Source organism: Macaca thibetana, chromosome 17 (assembly GCF_024542745.1).
Source record: "Macaca thibetana thibetana isolate TM-01 chromosome 17, ASM2454274v1, whole genome shotgun sequence".
Classification (NCBI taxonomy): domain Eukaryota; kingdom Metazoa; phylum Chordata; class Mammalia; order Primates; family Cercopithecidae; genus Macaca; species Macaca thibetana.
The window spans coordinates 52,874,995-52,896,969 of NC_065594.1; the positions used below are offsets into that span (position 1 = coordinate 52,874,995).

General features: G+C 37.6%; 1 protein-coding gene across 4 annotated transcripts in view; it reads left to right on the forward strand.

Moving 5' to 3' along the window:
• The window catches only part of PIBF1 (progesterone immunomodulatory binding factor 1), a 238,717-nt gene that overhangs the window by 188,223 nt on the left and 28,519 nt on the right, over positions 1-21,975 (forward strand). For 2 of the 4 annotated variants that reach the window (XM_050766982.1, XM_050766981.1), the window contains exon 16: positions 8,264-8,348. The exons of the other annotated variants lie outside the window; for them this stretch is intronic. In XM_050766982.1, the coding sequence (XP_050622939.1) occupies positions 8,264-8,348 (85 nt within the window). The remainder of the gene's footprint in view (positions 1-8,263; positions 8,349-21,975) is intronic. 4 annotated transcript variants of the gene reach the window in all.

The window sequence follows — 21,975 nt, forward strand, 5'->3', positions numbered from 1 at the left end:
ACAATGTTACACTTAGGAGCATTACATTCCATCTGTCCTAGAGGACACAACCACTATTGGTCCTTGTTTCCCTGGAACTCTTTAGTGTGATATAGATTGACCAAAGGGAGAGGAGGAATAAAACCAGATCCATTTGTGTCATTAAAATGGCTTTTTAAACAGAAATAAAATTTACGTTTACTTAGATTTATGTTGATTTTTCCAAGGAATTTTTAGGCTTTTCTTCTGACCTTTTACATGAAAGTAACTTTTAAGTGAAAATAAATAAATTTCTTTCACTTCCTTAATTTGTAATTGTTTTTGTATGAGATCTTATCCAAAGAAAATTTGCTATGACCATTTTGGTTTTTTAAACTGAAATAAAAGAATGAAGATAGGTGTAAATGAAACAGTTTTACTTGTGGATAGATGGTTAGTTTGCTTAGTTATTAGATTTCTAAGATTATAAGAATAATTTAGATTTTTATGGGTAAATTATTAACTGATTATAAATGTAAAAGCAGAGAATTAGGTGGGAATAGAAATGGTTAAATCAAGGAATTGGAAAACAATAAGGAGAAGATGTTTGTTAAATCCAGGTTTCCTAAAGTATGCAAACAAAAATATAAAACTAATGGTAACTAATTGCAAAGTATAAATGTTATTTTTAATGAATCATAATAATTACCTTCTTTCATTTCTGCCTCACCAAAATAGTTGGTCTAGAACTTTATTCCTGTTCTTAATTTTTTTATTATTTGTTTATATAATTGAGGAGCACATTTATACTTACATGTCAAAATAAGTTTGTTTCTAGATTAATTTTAAAGTTAAAATTCTGTATACAACCTACAATAATAAATTAATTGTTCTATAAATAGTTCTTGGGGACAATAGAAATTATGTCTTTCACAATTCAATGGGCACCTGGTTATCTTAGGGAAATTGAAGAAAGAACCCCAAATAGAATTTTTTCTTCCTATGTTACATATTTCTGTTAAATTTGAATGTTTTATGGCCAGGAGCAGTGACTCACACCTGTAATCCCAGCACTTTGGGAGGCCAAGGCAGGTGGATCACCTGAGGTCAGGAGTTCTAGACCATCCTGGCCAACATAGTGAAACCCTGTCTCAACTACAAATACAAAAGTTAACTGAGCATGGTGGTGCATGCCTGTAGTCCCAGCCACTCTGGAGGCTGAGACGGGAGAATCGCTTGAACCGGGGAGACGGAGGTTACAGTGAGCTGAGATCATTTCACTGCACTTCAGCTTGGGCAACAGAGTGAGACTCTGTCTCAAAAAAATTAAAATTAAAATTAAATTATGAATCTTTTTTTTTTTTTTTTAAACGGAGTCTCACTCCATCACCCAGGCTGGAGTGCAATGACACGATCTCTGCTCACTATAACCTCTGCCTCCTGGGTTCAAGTGATTCTCCTGCCTCAGCCTCCTGAGGAGCTGGGATTACAGGCACACGCCACCACACCTAGCTAATTTTTGTATTTTTAGTAGAGACGGGGTTTCACCATGTTGGTCAGGCTGGTCTCTAACTCCTGAACTCGTGATCCGCCCACCTCGACCTCCCAAAGTTCTAGGATTAAAGGCATGAGATGCCATGCCCGGCCTTGAGATTTGAATCTTTTATATGTCGTATTTTACTGTTATATTCTTGTGATGGGGAGGTATATAAAACTCCTGAGGAAAAAAATTACTTCTTTCACAGTTATCTCCAAATAAATTTGAGGATTTATTTTACTAAGAATTAAGGTAGTTTAAAATGCTTAATATAGAGAAAATAATAGCTAGCTGTAGGAGAAAATTATAAAGATGAACAAATTCAGCCATAGATAAATTAAGCAACTTGTCCTCTCAGAACATACAGCATTGTGATAGAGTCAGAATTCAAATTTATATCTGTCTGCTTGCTAATTCTATTCTCCTAACCATTAGGTTATACTGCCCCTCTATGTTCTATTTTGAATAAGGGATATTATTTCTGTAACTAAAATAATTAAGGAAGAGAACAAAAAAATAGTGTATCATAGTGATTAAAAGTAGCACTTTAATGAGTTGATCGTTGTTGAAGCAGGGTGATAGATATATCAGGGTTTGCTATTACATATTTTCTCTTCTGAAATATTCTATTGTAAAGTTTTTTAAAAAACAGATTTTAAAAGGAAGTTTTCAAATTCAACTCAGTACTTAGTTTTGAGTTAGGGCAAGTACAATTTAAATTCTCTGTACCTCTGTTGTCCAATAGAACTTTCTATAATGATAAAAATATTCCATATCTGTGCTGTCCAGTATGGTAGCCACTAGCTAGCCACATGTAGATGTTGACCATTTCTTTTGCATTTTTTTTTTTTTGTTGTTGTTGTTGTTGTTGTTGTTTCCTTTTTTTGAGACGGAGTCTCGCTCTGTCACCCGACTGGAGTGCAATGGCGCGATCTCGGCTCACTGCAAGCTCCACCTCCCAGGTTCAAGCGATTCTCCTGTCTCAGCCTCCCGTTTACCTGGGATTACAAGCACCCACCACCACACCCGGCTAATTTTTGTATTTTTAGTAAAGATGGGGTTTTACCATGTTGGCCAGGGTGTTCTTGAACTCCTGACCTCAAATGATCTGCAGGCCTTGGCCTCCCAAAGTGCTGGGATTACAGGCGTGAGCCACCGCACCCAACCTGAGCATTTGAAATGTGGCTACTGTTACTGAGGAACTAAATTTTTAATTCTATTAAAATTGAATTGTTAAAATTATATTGTCTTTAATTTTATTAAGATTAAATTTAAATTAATGTTAATTTTATTTTATTAAAATTGAAGATAATTTTAATTGCTCTAGTGGCTAATGGCTGTAGTATTCCACAGTACATCCAGTTTCCTCATATGTGAAATGAAAGTGGTGCTGAGGCAGGCAGATTGCCTGAGCCCAAGAGTTCGAGATCAGCCTGGACAACATGGCAAAACCATGTTTGGTTTTGTCTCTACAAAAAATACGGAAAAATTAGCTGGTGTGATGGCACACTCCTGTAGTCCTGGCTACTTGGGAGGCTGAGGTGGGATGATGACTTAAACCTGGGAGGTGGAGGTTGCAATGAGCAACTGCACTCCAGCCTGGGTGACAAAGCAGAACTCTGTCTCAAAAAAAAAAAAAAAAAAAAGAGAGTGGTGCTAACAGCACCTGATTGATAGGATTGTTCTGAGGAATAAATGATATAATCTTCATAATATATATAGATAAAATAGTGTCTAAACATTATATTCAACAGTGTTCAATAAATGCCATTCTTAGTACTTACCATACATGTAACAAATTTTTGGTTGAAAATTATATTAAAGGCCAGGCGCGGTGGCTCAAGCCTGTAATCCCAGCACTTTGGGAGGCGGAGATGGGCGGATCACGAGGTCAGGAGACCATCCTGGCTAACACGGTGAAACCCCGTCTCTACTAAAAAATACAAGAAACTAGCCGGGCAAGGTGGCGGGCACCCGTAGTCCCAGCTACTCGGGAGGCTAAGGCAGGAGAATGGCGTAAACCCGGGAGGCGGAGCTTGCAGTGAGATCCGGCCACTGCACTCCAGCCTGGGCGACAGATCGAGACTCCGTCTAAAAAAAAGAAAAAGAAAAAAAAAGAAAAAGAAAATTATATTAAAAATGAGAAATAACATTTCTCAAAATATGTTGAATTTGAACAAAAATTAAGACTCCCCCAATAACAGCAACAGTTTTCATAAAGGCCATGTCATTTATGGAATTAATTACCAAGAAAAATTTTGTACTAAACATGAGTCCTTTAATGTTGTCTTGTGTTGCATAAATTCATTGTGTGATATTTTAGTACATTCTGAACTGATAATTCACAGGTTATGAAATCTTATTCTTAATTGAAGCAACTACCTTCTAAAGTGAAAGGTTATTAATACTTTCAGTAGTTTAGTTATGACATTTGAGATGCTGCTATAGGGGTACCCTGGTTGCATGAATGAAATGCTGTGATGTAACAATGCCATTAAAAAGTCAGCTCGGCCAGTCATTCAGATATGGTAGGATAGATCACAGTTCTGTATACCCACATTCCTTCATCCCTACTCTAAGCAGATGGCATTTCAAATCCTGGAGTAGAATTATCCTGGGCTTTAAATACACATCAGGCTGGTTTCTGTCCTTACGGTAAATGTGTCTGTAAAATTAGATATTAATATGAACCTGAAGGGGTAGTTGTGAAAATTTAGGAACATATATAAAGCTTTGGCACATAGGAGAATCTCAGTAAATGTTACTTCCGTCCCCTTGTCTTTTATTTGAAATGTAAACATTAATGATGGCCCATCCAAAAGCATTATCAAGTTATTATGTTCCTTAGAAGACATAAACAGGAAAATTCCTATTCCTCTTTGCTAAGTGTTGAGGTTAGTTGTAAAAAATATTTACATCAATTTATGACTTTTAAATGTTTTTCTAATTCAATAAAAACTCTTTGAATAACTGAATAATTGTATGCTTTTCTTAGAAAATTAAACAATACCACTATACCATACTTATCCCTTGAAAATGAACTATGTATACAATATATTCAATTTCTAGAAAGGCTAGAGTAAATATGCACTAAAATGAAATCATTATAAACACATTAAAAGCTAACATTTGAGATGTTACTATTAACTGCTTTAAATTCCCCTATTGTTAAAGTAATGCTTATTCTAAAAGTAGTACTGATAACTTTCTTCCACCAAGTCACAAGAGACAGTCTGCATAATACAGTTTGATCTCTACTTCAGAAAGGAAGGAAGCTTGGAAAGAGAATAATTAGCATAATTTTCTTTGCCTGTTGTCAGTTCTTAGTTTATTCTTAACTGGTAAAGAAAAGACTACATTGTCAACTTCTCTTACAAAGCTACCCGAGAGTATATTGATCCAGGAAGTTAAGGAACAATATATCAGGAATGTTTTCATATTGCAGGTGAAACAGAGCCATAAACATGAATTTCTAAGTAATAATTAACAGTGAATTGAACAATTATGGGTGTAATATACCATTCAAGATAGATGTGCTTATAAGGAGATTTGTTTTGTAGTTGTTTTATGAGTCATTCGTAGAAGCTTTGTACTTTCAAAGGTAAGTTTCCACTGTTATGAAATATGTCTTATGAAGACTAAAATTCTATTGAGTAAATACATACTAGAAGAAGAGTGAATATGATAATCATCATACTCAGTTTTAGAGACCCACATGTTGAAGGTTGTCTCCCTGTGGTCGAGTATATTATAAAGAAGACAAAATATATATCCAGAGGCCGGGCGCGGTGGCTCAAGCCTGTAATCCCAGCACTTTGGGAGGCCGAGACGGGCGGATCACGAGGTCAGGAGATCGAGACCATCCTGGCTGACACGGTGAAACCCCGTCTCTACAAAAAAAATACAAAAAATTAGCTGGGCGAGGTGGCAGGCACCTGTAGTCCCAGCTACTCAGGAGGCTGAGGCAGGAGAATGGCGTGAACCCGGGAGGCAGAGCTTGCAGTGAGCTGAGATCCGGCCACTGCATTCCAGCCTGGGTGGCAGAGCGAGACTCCGTGTCAAAAAAAAAAATATATATATATCCAGATATTGTAATCACAGCAATATTGTCTGGGAAGTCCACATTGTTTGTAATAAACTCAAGTCTTACAGGTACAACATGATTGTTCTGTAAGCCAGCTTATCCCCCCACCATTTATTCCATGTATATACGGTTGTTTTGCTATTTAATTATAGAATACTTTATTTTTGAAAAGTTAAACATGACAATATAAAAGCATTTGTAAAGAATTATCCAGTCAAAATCCTTTAATTACCTCGACATTCCATTCCGATTACACTACATTTTCTTTAGAAGAGCCTGTTGAGACAGAGAGTGAGTGTGTGTGTGTGTGTGTGTGTGCAGTGAATGTGAGTATATGCTTAAATACCATGGTTGTTAGTGTATAAGTTTACATGTATATGAACATAGACACATATGTGTTCCTTAAAAATTCCTAGTCCTATTTACTGGATATTTAAATTTGAAAAAATATTTTACCTTCAAAGTGATTCCAGCTAAAGATAGGTTAGAATTCTAGAGTTAGAGAAACAAGTGATCCTTGCCATGCTTTGGAGATTCTAGCAGAACATGGCACTCAGTTTCCTTTATACTGTTTTGTTCTTTTTCAACTCCTCAGCTCTTGTAGGATCTCTGGCGCCTAACTCTAAAAGTCAGTTTGTTTTTTCAGCTGAGCTGCTTACCTTTATTGACATTTAATTACTATTTTACTCTGATGCCTATTTTTTTATCTAAATTAGTAATGCTGTATAACATTTATATAGAGTTTTATGAGTTCAACACTTTATATAATCATTCACATAGCCCTTTGACATACATGAGTATTATGTTCCACTTTACAGATATAAAAACTGAGGTTCAGTGGGGTGGTATGTGTTATGCTTTGCACCATACATTTGAGTCTGAGTCAGTGGCACAGTTGGAAACAAGTCAGAATTGCATCTAGTCCGTCTTCTCAGAGGACAAACTATGATGCTTCCTTCTCGATTACTTGGAAGGAGAAGAATATGGGCTTTCCCTCTTAAATCCTTCGAATTAGCAGTTGTTCCAGAATGCCTACTACTGTTTCTTGAATTAAAAAAAAAAAAGTCTGCCCAATATTATTCTAAAAATTAGTGACTTTCCTTTATTTATTTATTTTTTTTTTAGAGAGAGCCTCACTCTGTCTCCCAGGCTGGAATACAATAGAGAATCATAGCTCGCTGCAGCCTCGAACTCCTGGGCTCAAGCGATCCTCCTACCTCATCCTTTGATGTAGCTGGGACTAAAGGTGCATGTCTTCACACCTGGCTAACATTTTTTTTTTTAAGAGATGGAGTCTCTCTATGTTGCCCAGACTAGTCTCGAACTCCTGGACTCATGGACTCATGCAGTTCTCCAACCTGGACCTCCCAAAGTGCTAGGATTATAGGTGTGAGCCAGTGTTCCCTGCCTCCATTTTCTTAAAGTAGAACTTAAGTAGAACTTTAAAAATGTTTTTACCTGCCAGGTGCAGTGGCTCACGCCTATAATCCTAGCACTTTGGGAGGCCGAGGTGGGTGGATCACGTGAGGTCAGGAATTCCAGACCAGCCTGGCCAGCATGGTGAAACCCCATCTCTACTAAAAATACAAAAATTAGCCGGGCATGGTGGCACACACTTGTAGTCCCAGCCACTCAGGAGGCTGAGGCAGGAAAATCAGTTGAACCCAGGAGGCAGAGGTTGCAGTGAGCCAAGATCACGCCAGTGCACTCCAGCCTGGGCGACAGAGCAAGACTCCGTCTCAAAAAAAAAAAAAAAAAAAAAAAAAATGTTTTTTACCTATTTAAAACAATTCTTGTTAGTTTTACCCTCACAAATTTTTTCTTTTTTTTTATTGTAATCATTCATTAGATAATTGCCACCATGCCCAGCCAGAAATTGAAAATTGAACTAATAATTTGGAAACAAACGTTCTTTTTTCAAGTTTATCACAGACTAAATACCTGATTCACTTACTTAACTCAATTATATACCTGATCATTTAGTTTGTGGTAAATCATAAAATATTACTTTCAGTTTTAAGGATAAATGTTTTAATTTGACTTCTAGTATCTTGTGTTGTAATAGTGTGCTGACATATACTACTTCTTACCTTTTATGTGAGTTTCACTTTATCTTTGTACATTTTAGTAGTAAATAGTCATCTTTACAACATTAATTTTATGCCTATACTAGGCAGGAAAGCATTCTCAGACAACATGTCAGTTACATTGTCAAATGGATTCTTAAAGAGAAGAAAAGCTGGGCGCAGTAATGTATGCCTGTAGTCCCGGATACTAGGAGGCTGAAGCAGGAAGATTGCTTGAGCCCAGGAGTTTGAGGCTGTAGTTCATTGTTACCATGTCTGTGAATAGCCACTGCACTCCAGCCTGGGTAACATAGCAAGAGTCCATCTGTTTAAAAAAAAAAAAAAAAAAAGAGAGAGAGAGAGAGAGAAAGAAAGAGAGAAAGAAAAGAGGAGAGGGAAGGAAGAAAAGAGAAAAGAAAGGAAAATAAAAAGAATCTTCTGACAAAATAGGCCATTCATTAGGCCAAACATTTTAGTGGCTAGTCTGGAATATTTATGGATTATAAATGTATCTTTAATTCAAACCATCAGATTCGTGTTTATTCTTTTAATATTTGCCATTTATTAACTCTACACTAACATAATGACTTTTTAAAACTTGAGTGTTTTTTTTTTCAGCAACTTAAATAAAGAAAAATCAGCTTTACTACAGACGAAGAATCAAATGGCATTAGATTTAGAGCAACTTCTAAATCATCGTGAGGTATTTTTCCTATTTTGTTATAATTTTAATCATTTTAGGCTTTTTTAAAAACTGCTATCAGGTTAAAATTATTGGATCCCAGTTGTGCATGTTCATTAATGACTTACTTATGTCTCACTGTAATTTTGTCCTTTTTTATTCAACTTTTGATATACTTCTTAGAGTTAATTCTTATTCCTAGAATGCCCCTTCTTGTTTTGTTGATATCTGTCACTGAATTTCCCCGTATTATTTAATAATAATCTGTTTTATCTTATTCTGCAACTAGACAGTAAATTTCCTTAGTGTGCCTCTTGTCTTCTTTATCAGTGTTGCCCAGTGCTTATAGTAGGTAGAGTATTTGTGTGGAGCTTTAAAGTTCATAAAATTATTTTCTTTTCTTCATTTGCTCCCCACCAAAATTCTTTTAGAGTAAATATAATTCCTATTGTATAGATAGAGAAATGAGTTTTAAGTGGCTTGCCCATGGCAGTTAGTAACTAAGAGATAAGTCCTGTTTTGTTTTGTTTTTTTCCTTTAAGTAAGGTTTATTGAGGTATAATCTACAAAGAATAAAATTCACCTTTTTTAGCAGACATGTCTGTGATTTTTGACAAATGCACACAGTTGCATCAGCACCACCACAATCAATATATAAAATAGTTCCATTACTCAAAAAAATTCCCTCATTACCCCTTTTTAGCTGACCCTTTTCCTCAATCCCCAGCCCTATCAACCACTGGTCTATTTTCCGTACCTATTGTTTACCTTTTGCAAAATGCTATAGAAGTGAAATTATCAGTATATAGCCTTTTGAGTCTGGCTTTTCTCAATTATAATAATACATTTGCAATTCATCTATATTGTTGCAATATAGATGTATAATATATTGACCTCAAGTGATCCGCCTGCCTCAGCCTCCCAAAGTGCTGGGATTACAGGTGTGAGCCTGTATATACATCTATATTGGTCATATGTTTCCTTTTTATTGCTGAGTAATAAGCCATTATATGGATGTAACCCAGTTTGTTAATTCATTCACAGTTGATGGACATTTGAGGTGTTTCCATTTGAGGACATCTCCAAATAAAATAACTGTAAACAATTATGTACACGTTTATATAAACGTAAGTTTCCATTTCTCTTGGGTAAACACCCAGGAACATGATTACTGGGTTGTATGGCAGGTGTATGTTTAAGTTTATAAGAAACTGTCAAAATTTTCCAAAGTTACTATATTTTTGCATTCCCCCTCTACGATGAATGCGAGTTCCATTTTCTCTGCGTCCTCACGAACCATTGGTTTTTTTTAATACAAATCCTATTTTCTACTGAACTGAACTATGACTACCTCATCTTAGCCATCTTGTTACCACTTTGTTATTCTAATAGAAAAAGAAACTTTTTTTTTTTTTTTTTTTTTTTTTTTTTGAGGCAGTGTCTCACTCTGTCACCCAGGCTGGAGTGCAGTGGTGTGATCTCGGCTCACAGGAACCTCTGCCTTCCAGAGTTCAAGCGAATCTCTTGGCTTAGCCTCCTGAGTACCCGGGATTACAGGTGCATTCCCCCATGCCGTCTAATTTTTGTGTTTTTAATAGAGACTGGGTTTCGACATGGTTGGCCAGGCTGATCTTAAACTCCTGACCTCAAGTGATCCACCTGCCTCAGCCTCCCAAAGTGCTGAGATTACAGGTGTGAGCCACTGCGCCTGACCAGAAAACGAAACATTTAAAACATATCATTGGTTTACGAGTATCCTCATACTAGTCTGGGAGAGGTATACCACATGTTGGGAAGAAATTATTGGAAGAATATTGTTAAGAGAGGGAACTGGAAACTATTACTGGAAGCAGTTCCAAGGTATATATCCTAGAGATGGTGTCAGAAGAACTGGAGGATTGTCTGTATCTGAGAAATGGCATTGGAGTGAGTTTTCTTAAAGGTGTCTTCTATGTGATGGGTGAAAAGGATAAGTGTCCCTGGACTAGAGTGTAATTATAACATTTAGGTAGATAAGTCAATGTAACAATAGGTTACAGAGCTAGGAAAAGCTTCTCTGAAGATATTTATTCTTTCTTCTGAGTTCTGACATTCTAGACCTTATCCATCACTGCTACTATCACTTATGTCCTAGGATTCTGCTTTCAAGTAATTGTCTCTTCACTGTGGAAACCTGATTCATTCACTATGTGAAATTTTCACAAGTGTTTTTGAAATTAAATACTTAAGAGTAGTAACTACAGATGACCAGCCATATCAACTACATTTTTTTAAAGCTAGATATTAATTTTTTTTTCAGAATGGCAGTTCTCATTTGATTTTAAGGGGATGTGCTACACTGAAAAATATATGAGGAGTTCCAACACTTGGAATCACATTACTTGTGAGTCCAAATAAGGACCAAAAAAGTTTGCTTGGTGGATTGAGAAGAAAATATGTGTCAGCATGCAAATTAAATTCTAACAGAGCTGGGCACAATATCACACACCTGTTGTCCCAGGTAGTCTGGAGGCTAAGACAGGAGAATCACTTGAGCACAGGAGTTTGAGACTGTAGTGCACTCTTATCTCACCTGTGAATAACCACTGCATTCCAGCCTGAACAACGTAGTGCAACCCTATCTTTTAAAAAACAAAGAAAGAGAAACAGGGAGGGAGGGTGAGACGGAAGGAGAGGAAGAAGGAGGAAAAAAGGAAGCGAGGGAAGGAGGGAGAAATTTAAACACTAGCAAGATGAAACTACTCATTAATTGCCTACTACTACATGTCATTACTGATATTTGCATGGATGCATATTTAGATAATTGTCAGTTTTTTATGTATTTGACAGTGTATCTTTATTTTGGCAATGATATTTTAAAAATTTAACATTGTATAGCTTTTGATGATACCAAACATCTAAAAGCAACTTTTTTTGTTTTAAAGCAAAGTAAAAATTAAAGCTTAGTAAAAACAAATCTGATGTTATTAATCATTTTCTAAGAAACCATTTACTACCAACTTACATCATATATGCACATGCAAAGGCCTCTGCAAATTGCTTATATGGAAATAAAACAGCTGGTGTGACCCCCTAGAGATGCTTAGCCATTCACTTGAACATTAACCTGATGAAACAAAGGGTCCATAGGATTGATTTATTCACTTGATTGTTCGGAGGATCATGTCCTCATAATAGTCAATAGATAACTGTTGGATAAGAATAATTCTGATATTTTTTTGAAAATGAAAATCAGAGCTGGGACTAGGGTGAGGCAAGCAAGGCATCTAGGACATATGATGTAAGGAGGTGCCTACTCTCAGAGTGGGCAAAGAGCATGGATGGCCCCTGGGAGCCACTGCCTCTACCTAAGGCCACTAGCTTGCCTCACCCTGGTCAAGACCCTGGGAAAATTATCTGATACCAGTCATGGTTTTAATCAGTTAAATTTGGGCAGTGTAAATGAGTGATTCGAAAAGAGACCAAATGAACCTTTTCAAGTTTCTTATTTTCTTTTTTGCATGGGACAGCTCTTGCTCTAACGTTGTTTCGTTTTGTTTTGTTTTGAGATGGAGTCTTGCTCTGTCACCCAGGCTGGAGTGCAGTGGCACTATCTCAGCTCACTGCAACCTCCACATCCCTGGTTCAAGCAATTCCCCTGCCTCAGCCCCCCAGGTAGCTGGGATTAACAGGCACACGCCACCACGCCTGGCTAATTTTTTTGTATTTTTAGTAGAGATGGGTTTTCACCATGTTGGCTAGACTGGTCTCCAACTCCTAACCTCAGGCAATCTGCCTGCCTCAGCCTCCCAAAGTGCTGGGATTACAGGCATGAGCCACTGCACCCAGCCTAGCTCTAACTTTTTTTAGCAGTGTCACTTAGTTCTGAGTAGGCTGTATGTGTTCATGTAATATGAAGTAAGATCACCAGTTCATTTACATAATTCCAAAATATGTATTAAACAGAAAAAACAAGTAGGACAATTCTAGGTTGACAATTCAAAAACATTTGGGGCATGACCACAGAGAGTTTTTATTTCCTATATTAGTGTTAGCTCAAATATATTAGCTTAAAAGTATCTTCTCTCATATTAAGAGTTAGGATGTGGTGTGACAGTTTCCAGGAATGTGTATTGATATCTTACAATTGTGTATTTCTTGAACTATGAGTGGTATATTTGGTGGTTTTTAGTCTTAACTTTCTTTGAGAGAAAATATATTAGACTACTAATTTCAGAATGATATAATGTGAAGAGCAGGTGGGTATAGAGAGAAATAGGATATTTTAGGTTGACTTTTCATACTACAAAGCTCAACTGGGTTGGGTAAATGGTTAAAGGATTTACACAACAAATACTAACTTTAAAATGTGCATAAATTGAATTGAGAGCCTATACCTGCCCACACTTCTCCATTCTAAATTCTCCAGGTTTTGTCCCTATATTCAGTAAAATGTTCATAAAGCAGAGGGGAAAAGGGCAAAATATCTCTCCTCACAGAATTTCTTTTATTAAAGAACAATTTAATGTCATGTCTTCTGCTTTTGTAGAAGATCAAAACAAAGTGTGATCTCTCTTGGTTTTGTAAAACTATTTAAGGCAGTCTACTAAGTACATCCACATAAATGACATAATCTAATCTTTACTACAGTCCACTGATAAATATCATTATCCTCATTGTTAGAGATGAAACTGATGCTGATAAGAGTTAAATAACTCGACTGTGATTACATAGTCAAAACTAAAAGTAATTCATTTTTTTCCCCAAAACAAAACTAATGTTCTTTTTCCTTAGTCTCATTTAGACAGAAAAAAAACTCATGATGAATTATTGCTTATATTCCAGGAAAATTTTTTCCTCTGGGCATGAAGTTATATTCCTCTTTCTTGTTTTCATAAAATGAAAACTTTGTAATTTAATGTGTTTCCTTTTTGTCTTCATTGCCAGAAAACTCAGAGCTGAATATCTTGTACCAGGTGTTATAATCTTTTTTTTCCTCTTTCGCTTTTGAAACCTCAGAATAACTTTATCTGTTTCCTTCAGGTGGGTTGTAATCTATCTTACTCTAAAATGTCTTCACTTGTACTCAGATTAAGACCTCTTAGGTGTAAATAAAATATAAACCTTAAGTAATTAGATATTAAAAAGAGGTAAACAGAAAAGATAAACTGATAGGATCTTACTTTTAGATAACAGTAGCAGGACTTCAAATAAACCATTCATTTTGAAAAGATTTCGAGTATGAGAAATGTGATTTCAGGCCCAATGCAGTGGTTCACACTTGTAATCCCAGCACTCAAAAAGGCCAAGGTGGGAGGAACGCTTGAGGCTAGGTGTTCAAGACCAGCCTGGACAACCTAGCAAGACCCCATCTTCACAAAAAAATCAGAATTTAGCTGGGCATGGTGGTGCACGTCTGTGTTCCCAGCTACTAGGGAAGTTGAAGCAGAGAGATAGCTTGAGCCCAGGAGGTTAAGGCTGCAGTGAATTATAATCACATCACGGCCCTCCAGCTTGAGTGACAGCAAGACTGTCTTTAAAAAAAAAAAAAAGAAATGTGACTCCTTAAAATGGCTTCTAGCTTGAGCTTATCACTCGGTAGTCTTCATTAATTGCATTTAGTTTTCATCTGTTTTTATCCATTCATCTTTGCCTTAATGAAACAAGATTTACTGATTACCTTTGGAAATTCTAATTCTGCTTTTCTTTGTGTATATTTTATCCATGTGTCCTTAGAATATAAGCTTTTGAGAGTAAGAAAAGCATCCTTCATCAGCCAAATGCCTAATAGAATACTGAGTTCAGTTGTAAGAAGCCCTTTTCTCATGGCTCTTGGAGCTGTATAAGGGCAGTGGGAAGAACACCATTTAGGAAGCTATTCCAGTATTTCAGTGAGTGATGGTGGTGTCTTGAACTAGATTGGTGATGATGAGGTAAAACAAAAATAGACCGATTTGAAAGCTTTTTAAGAAGCATAATCACAGGGCTTGGTGATTGAGTACATTAGGGACTGATTAAGAGAGGACGAATGAGAATTGATGCCTAGGTTTTTGGCTTGTGTCTTTAGTGGTGCTACGAAGAACCTAGAAGAAAGAATTTGGGGAAGAAAAGTTTAAGAAAATATCTAAGTGGATATATACACTAGAGAGTTGGAAATGTAGTTTCTTGTGCCCAAGAAAGAGAATTCATCTGGTGATAGAAATTTGAAAGTCACAACATAAAGATGTTACTTTACATAGAAATAGAGAAAATGAACCAGTGAGACTATATAGAGTGAGAACAGAAGAAGACTTGTGACAGAATCGTGATAACTACCAGCATTTAAGGGAAGGGCATAGGAAAAAGTGTTTACACAAAGAAGAGTGAGGAGTGACCAGCATCAGTGAGGAGCATCAGGAAGAGAGTAGAGTCCCTAAAGCCCAGGGAGAAGCATTCATAACAGAGCCATTGTCCGCAGTGACATGTGCTCTCAAGAGGTCAGGCCAAAGAAAGATTTTTTTTTTTTTTTTTTTTTTGAGACGGAGTCTCGCGCTGTCACCCAGGCTGGAGTGCAGTGGCCGGATCTCAGCTCACTGCAAGCTCCGCCTCCCGGGTTCACGCCATTCTCCTGCCTCAGCCTCCCGAGTAGCTGGGACTACAGGCGTCCGCCACCTCGCCCGGCTAGTTTTTTGTATTTTTTTTTTTTTTAGTAGAGACGGGGTTTCACCATGTTAACCAGGATGGTCTCGATCTCCTGACCTCGTGATCCGCCCGTCTCGGCCTCCCAAAGTGCTGGGATTACAGGCTTGAGCCACCGCGCCCGGCCCAAAGAAAGATTTTTTAAAAAGAGTGATTTGGATTTAATAGGACGCTAAAGGGCTGGGCATGGTGGCTCATGCCTGTAATCCCAGCACTTGGGGAGGCTGAGACAGGCAGATCACTTGAGCTCAGGAGTTCAAGACCAGCCTGGCCAACATGGCAATATCCCATCTCTACAAAAGATACATAAATTAGCCAGGCTTGAGGGCATGCACCTGTAGTCCCGGCTACTTGGGAGGCTGAGGTGGGAAGATCTGGGAGAATTGCTTGAGCCCAGGAGGTGGAGGTTGCAGTGAGCCAAGATTGTACCACTGCACTCCAGCCTGGGTGGCAGAGTCAGAGCCCTGTCCAAAAAAAAAAAAAAGAAGAAGATGCTAAAGCAGTTCCAGTGGAGCTGGAGCTAAAAAGCAGATTGCCATGAAAAATAGGCAGTCCTTAGAATATTTGAAGAAGAAAAGATAGGACAATTGAGGAAGGGGCATGAGATCAAGAGCTTTTACTAGGCCAAGCACGGTGGCTCACGCCTGTAATCCCAACACTTTGGGAGACAGAGGTGGGTGGATCCCTTAAGGCCAGGAGTTCGAGACCAACCTGGCCAACATGGTAAAACCCCATCTGTACTAAAAACAAAAAAATTCACCGGGCGTGGTGGCAGAAGCCTGTAGTCCCCGCTACTCGGGAGCCTGCGCCAGGAGAATCACTTGAACCCAGGAGGTGGAGGTTGCAGTGAACTGTGATCATGCCACTATACTCCATCTTGGGTGACAGAGCAAGACTCTGTCTCAAAAAAAAAAAAAAAAAAAGAGCTTTTGCCTCTCAAAGCTAGAGATTACCTAATTTAAATAGTGACAGGAAGAAGCAAAATAGAGACATTAAAAGTACAAAAAAGAGGCCGGGCGCGGTGGCTCACGCCTGTAATCCCAGCACTTTGGGAGGCCGAGGCGGGCGGATCACAAGGTCAGGAGATCGAGACCATGGTGAAACCCCGTCTCTACTAAAAATACAAAAAATTAGCCGGGCGCGGTTGTGGGCGCCTGTAGTCCCAGCTACTCGGGAGGCTGAGGCAGGAGAATGGCGTGAACCCGGGAGGCGGAGCTTGCAGTGAGCTGAGATCCGGCCACTGCACTCCAGCCTGGGCGACAGAGCGAGACTCCGTCTCAAAAAAAAAAAAAAAAAAAAAAAAAAGTACAAAAAAGAAAGGGATAATCAGTTGAACAAAAGTGATAGGAAAGGAGGAGATTCATAGCAAAGTCATGGGAATCAGCTTTAGACCACCAGTGTTACCTTTTCCATTTTGAAGAGTAGAAAAAAGAATTATGTGAAAACAGAAGTAAGTTTATAGGTTTAGTGGTATTTACTTATCTATCATTTGAGACTGGGCACGGTGGCTCCTACCTGTACCCAGCACTTAGGAAGGCCAAGAAAGGCAGATCGCTTGAGCTCAAGAGTTCAAGACCAGCCTGGGCAACATGGTGAAACTGTCTCTACAAAAAATATGAAAATTAGCCAGGCATAGTGGTACACATCCCAGCTACTTAGGAAGCTGAGGTGAGAGGATTGCTTGGACCTGAGAGGTTGAGGCTTTAGTGAGTGGTGATCGCACCACTACAGTCCAGGCTGGGTAACAGACTAGACCCTATCTAAAAAAACACTAAAAATTAAAAAAATTATCTGTCCTTTGAAGCCCTCCCTAACTCAGGAAAGAAAAATACACCCTTTTCTACCTCATTCCTATAACTTTTTAAATATTTCTGTTAATGTTCATATTACTGTGTGATTATGCATCTGTCTTACCCATTAGATTGACAAATTCCTTTTTGTGTCTTAGCCTTTAGCACAATATTTAGCAGATAATAAGTACTCATTCAAATGTTTGTTAAACTAATGGTTCTTCTCAATCTTCAATAATATAAAGCTGTCAAATAGAAAGCTTTAGAAACTGTCATCAAAAAATAAGTGTCACTCTGATACTGATACTATTTTAGCTGAAGAAAGCACAGAAGCTCTCCTGTATCCAAGAGCAGTTTTAGAGATCTATCTGAAAGTAGGCCATAGGAAGTCATATCCGAAAGGTTTGTCTGCAGTAGAGCTACTTCCTAAAACCTTGGAGATGGTAGTTATAGGCACAGCAACCTCTATGGTTATCACACTTATATAGAATAATATATATTTGTAGAATATAAAACATCTGTTTTGGCTGGGCAGGGTAGCTCAGGCCTCTGATCCCATCACTTTGGGAGGCCAAGGTAGGAGGATTACTTGAGTCTAGAAATTTGAGACCAGCCTGGGCAACAAAGCAAGACCCCTAGCATGGTGGCACAAACCTGTAGACCCAGCTACTTGGTTGGCTGTTGTGGGAGGATCCTTTAAGCCCAGGAAGTCAAGGCTGCAGTGAGTCATTATTGCACCACTGCACTCCTGCCTGGGCAACAAAGTGAGACTGTATCAAAGAAAAAAGAAAAATTTGTTTCTGAGACCTGGGATGTCTTCTACCCTCTCATTGCAGTGGTTTTGCCAATAACATCTCTCAGGGCCCACAGTCATTTCAGTTAGTATTTAACCAGAATTAATCAACCACTCCTTACTAAGTACTTAGAATGTGCAAGGCCCCATGCTTACCTGAATGTTACACTAATTCTTATTATCCTGGATAACTTTCTTCTTACAGCACTATATGTCACATAATGAAAAGAAAACAAACCCTGCAGTTAGCCAGGTTTCTTGAAAGTGAAATGACAGTATAATTATCATTCTCTGATGGTATGTTTATGTTCCCGGATTCTAACTCATATGTTCTTTGCGATTTCTCGGAAGATTTCAGGGACATTTCAGCATCCCAAGTGCCCCTTAGGCAATCCACTTCATAAGAAGTTCCAACAAATTACATTTTTCTTTATGTGTGTCACTCTTTTGGTTCATACCTAACTGCTTTGAAATTTTCTTAAGAGTATCTTTTTACATGTTTTTCTTACGTACCTATGTAGTTAAATTTTAGAGTCAGCATGCTTAAAAAAAGAAAAAAAAAACTACTGAGTGGGTAAATTAATTTTTCTTTAATTGAAAATATGCTTCTTTCTCAGATTCATACATACATTTCTTATCATAGTGGTGCTCTTCAAGTTAAATTGTTTTTGATTTGTTGGATATAAATAAGTATTTTAAAGAAAGATAATTATTATAGTGAAAACCAAAAACACACATGTATGATACAAGTCATATTTTCCCTATAAAGTTTTAGAAAGCTTTTTTTCCATGTGAGGATGTGTGAATTCAGGTCTGAGGAAATTTAGGTAATAAAATGTTGCAAAAAATACTGCAAATGTTGAATTTACACACATACTTTATGTATGATAAAGCTAAAGCTATTGTATTGACACTAAGAATATATCTTGAATTTTTATAATATTTTTCTATCAAACTCTAAAATGCTTTCAGATGAATTATGTTATACTGCCCTACTTAGGAACCAGTTACAAATTGCTTTCAAATAAGTGTATCTGGGATTAAGGAATCAGAGAAAGGAAAAGTTTTAAATTAGTCTTCTCTGTTGAAAATTGGCCTTTTGTTTTCTAGTATTCAAGAGGGAATTAGGCTTTTTACCCAAAATACATAATTTTCAGTAAATAATAAGTTTGTTTAATAATGATATATTACCTTGTAGTTTTTTATATTCATTTATTTTATTTAAGCCTCACAACAACTCAGTCTCACCACCCATTTCACAGAGGCAGCAGCTGAATCACAGTTGTTCATTCTGTAAAATGTTAATTCTCCTCAGTTTTGAGTTGTGTAAAAGACATTTGAATTTCTTTTAGACTGTGCTCTCTGGACCATTATGTTTATATAGACTTGTATAGATCCTAATAGAACTATGTCAAAATTGTTTTGGTTTTTTTAAGTATTTTGATTTCTTCTTTAATCTTTTCATTATCTTCTTTTAAATTATAAATATCTTTGTTGTATACTACAAGTGAAGTTCAGTCTTGTGTGACCCAATATATTAGTAGCTCATCATAAAAATATTTTATCTGTGCATATATACCCTTTTAACATTTTATATCACATTTTCACATCTATTATGTAACATATAGACCTAGCATTTTTTAGGGTTTTTTTTTTTTAAGAATGAAATGTGTATTTTCCCACTGCATTTTAGAAGCTTGTGATATGTTTTCTGTTAAATTATAAGTACATTTCTCGGACCTTTTTTTATCAGTAAGGAACAAATAAATGACTTCTCTTGCTATCATTTCTAACCCTGTGCTTGTATGACTGTCTTAGAATAGTAGCAGCTTATAACAAACCAAACAATTCCGAGACGTAAGGAGACACACACACACACAAAAACTACAAAACTGTAAAATAAATCTCTGAAAATATTTGGTGGCCAGGAGACAATATTAACAATTATATGAGATAATTATAGTCATAATTCTGTTAGATACCATATTGGCAAAATCTTGCTGTAAACTTAGTCACTGATCCCATATCAAGGAGCTGACACTAAGAGAAGGCTGGAATACAGCATGGAGAACGTACAGGCACTGGAGTGAGTCATACTCTGAAAATGAGTGCTCTAAGTGGAGGATAGGGTTTAAAGTCTGAAGTTGATGCTGAAAATCAACGAGAATATGAATCAAAACCCATCAGATAATACTGAAATAGTAAAGGCCAGGGTCCAGCACAGTGGCTCACACCTATAATCCCAGCACTTTGGGAGGCTGAGGCAGAAGGATTGCTTGGAGCCCAGGAGTTGTATACTAGCCTGGTCAACATAATGAGACTCCGTCTCTATAAAAAAAATTTTTTTAATAAATAATTAGCCAAATGTGGTAGCTCGTGCCTATAGTCCCAGCTTCATGGGAGGCTGAGGTGGAAGGATCACTTGAGCCCGGGAGTTCAAGGGTGTAGTGAGCTGTGCTTGTACCACTGCACTCCAGCCTGGGCAAGAGTGAGACCCTATCTCAAAAACAAAAAAGAAAAAAAAATTTTAATAAAAAGGTTAAGGCCAGAAACTAGACAGCAACCAGATGACTACTGTTAATAGAAGGGAAAGCAATTGCACTTGGTCACAAAGCCAGGCATCAAGAGAACATGAATGTCAGAAAGCAGAGCAGGCCAAGTAGTGAGAAGTCCAGGGTAATCAGTAATGAGATGCGCAAAAGGGTCTGAGCAAACCAATCAGAACAGAATCAAGGTTCCCACACTCCTGTTTTAAGTCAACAATAGCAGTAGATTTTAATTCAGGAACCTACTTCAGTATGTTAATAATAGCTTCTCTCTGGATCACTGTTGAGAATTACCCTAAGATCATGTCCATGATTGTGCAAGAATGTTTCAGGTAATTAGTTATGTCCTGGAAGCTGTAACAGCCCACTTGTCTCTCATTTGCTATCATTCGTGTAAAAGCATGAGCTCTCAATAAGCCTTCAGTCATAGACAGGGTATAGCTCCAAAAATGTTTCTGTCATCTTAAATGTATTAGAATAAGAAGTAGATACCCTGCTCTGCTCTAGTCAGTACTTCTTTCTTTCTTCCATTCTAGGCCCAAAAACTTTCAATGTAAGGAAAACAGGATGATGAAAGAATTCTTTTCAGTCATAAGAGAGATGAATGAAACTGAGGATGTTTAGAGAAGATAAGACTTAGTGACAGATAAGAAATTCAAAGTAGGCACGTAAAACAGGCAGTAAGAGACTTGTTATACATGTCTCCAAAGTCCACAATTAAACCGCAGGCTAGAAGCTATGAGGAGACACATCCTGTTTTGTTGTTCTACTCCTTTTTTTTTTGAAATGGGAGTGTTTTGGTTTTATAGTTGAGTAAGGAAAACCTAGATTAATAACTAATTTGTCTTCATTTTTAAAGCCTGGGCTAGGTGGCCATAGAGTCAGAGGGGATTTCTTAATTGTATAGAGAGACTGGGTTAAATAACTTGAAGATCTCTTCTAAATCTGAAATTTTGTGTGTCACAGACCTTAATAGAAGGTATCTGCATTATTGTATAATGATAGCTTTGACCCCAGAAAGACCTTATGTAATTTGAATGCTGTTTCACTTCTTAGTAGCTAAATGAACATGGTTAATTTTCTTGAGCCTTCTTTTTATTATTTATTTTTATTTAGAATTTTTTTTCCTTTTTTTTTTTTTTGCGAAGGGGTCTTGCTGTGTTGCCCAGGCTGGTCTCAAACTCATGGACTCAAGCAATCCACCTGCCTTGGCCTCCCAAAGTGCTGGGATTATAGGCGTGAGCTACCACACCCGGCCTTCTTGAGTTTTTTTGTTTGTTTGTTTGTTTTTTGAGGCAGAGTCTCGCTCTATCGCCAGGCTGGAGCACAGTGGTGCGATCTCAGCTCACTGCAACCTCCACCTCCCGGGTTCATGTGATTCTCCTGCCTCAGCCTCCCAAGTAGCTGGGACTACAGGCACCCGCCACCACGCCTGGCTAATTATTTTTAGTAGAGATGGGGTTTCACCATGTTGGCCAGGATGGTCTCAATCTCTTGACCTCGTGATCCGCCCGCCTCTGCCTCCCGAAGTGCTGGGATTACAGGCGTGAGCCACCATGCCCAGCCCTTCTTGAGTCTTTGAAGCCTCAGTTTCTTCTCTTCAAAATTAAAGTAATATCAAAATTCAAGTAATATCTAATAGTAATATCTACCTCTTAGTATTTGAGGGTGAGTTAAATTATTATAATGTAAGATACTCAGCACAAAGCCTGGTACATTGTAGATACTTAGTGAACATTCACTTCTGTCCCCTCTCTTCCTCCCTCCAGACCTAAAATTTGTATATACTTCTTTTGAGGCAAAGAGACAATCCCAGGGTGATGTTACCCTATAAGTGGAAGCAAGTAGTTAGGGAGATGGAG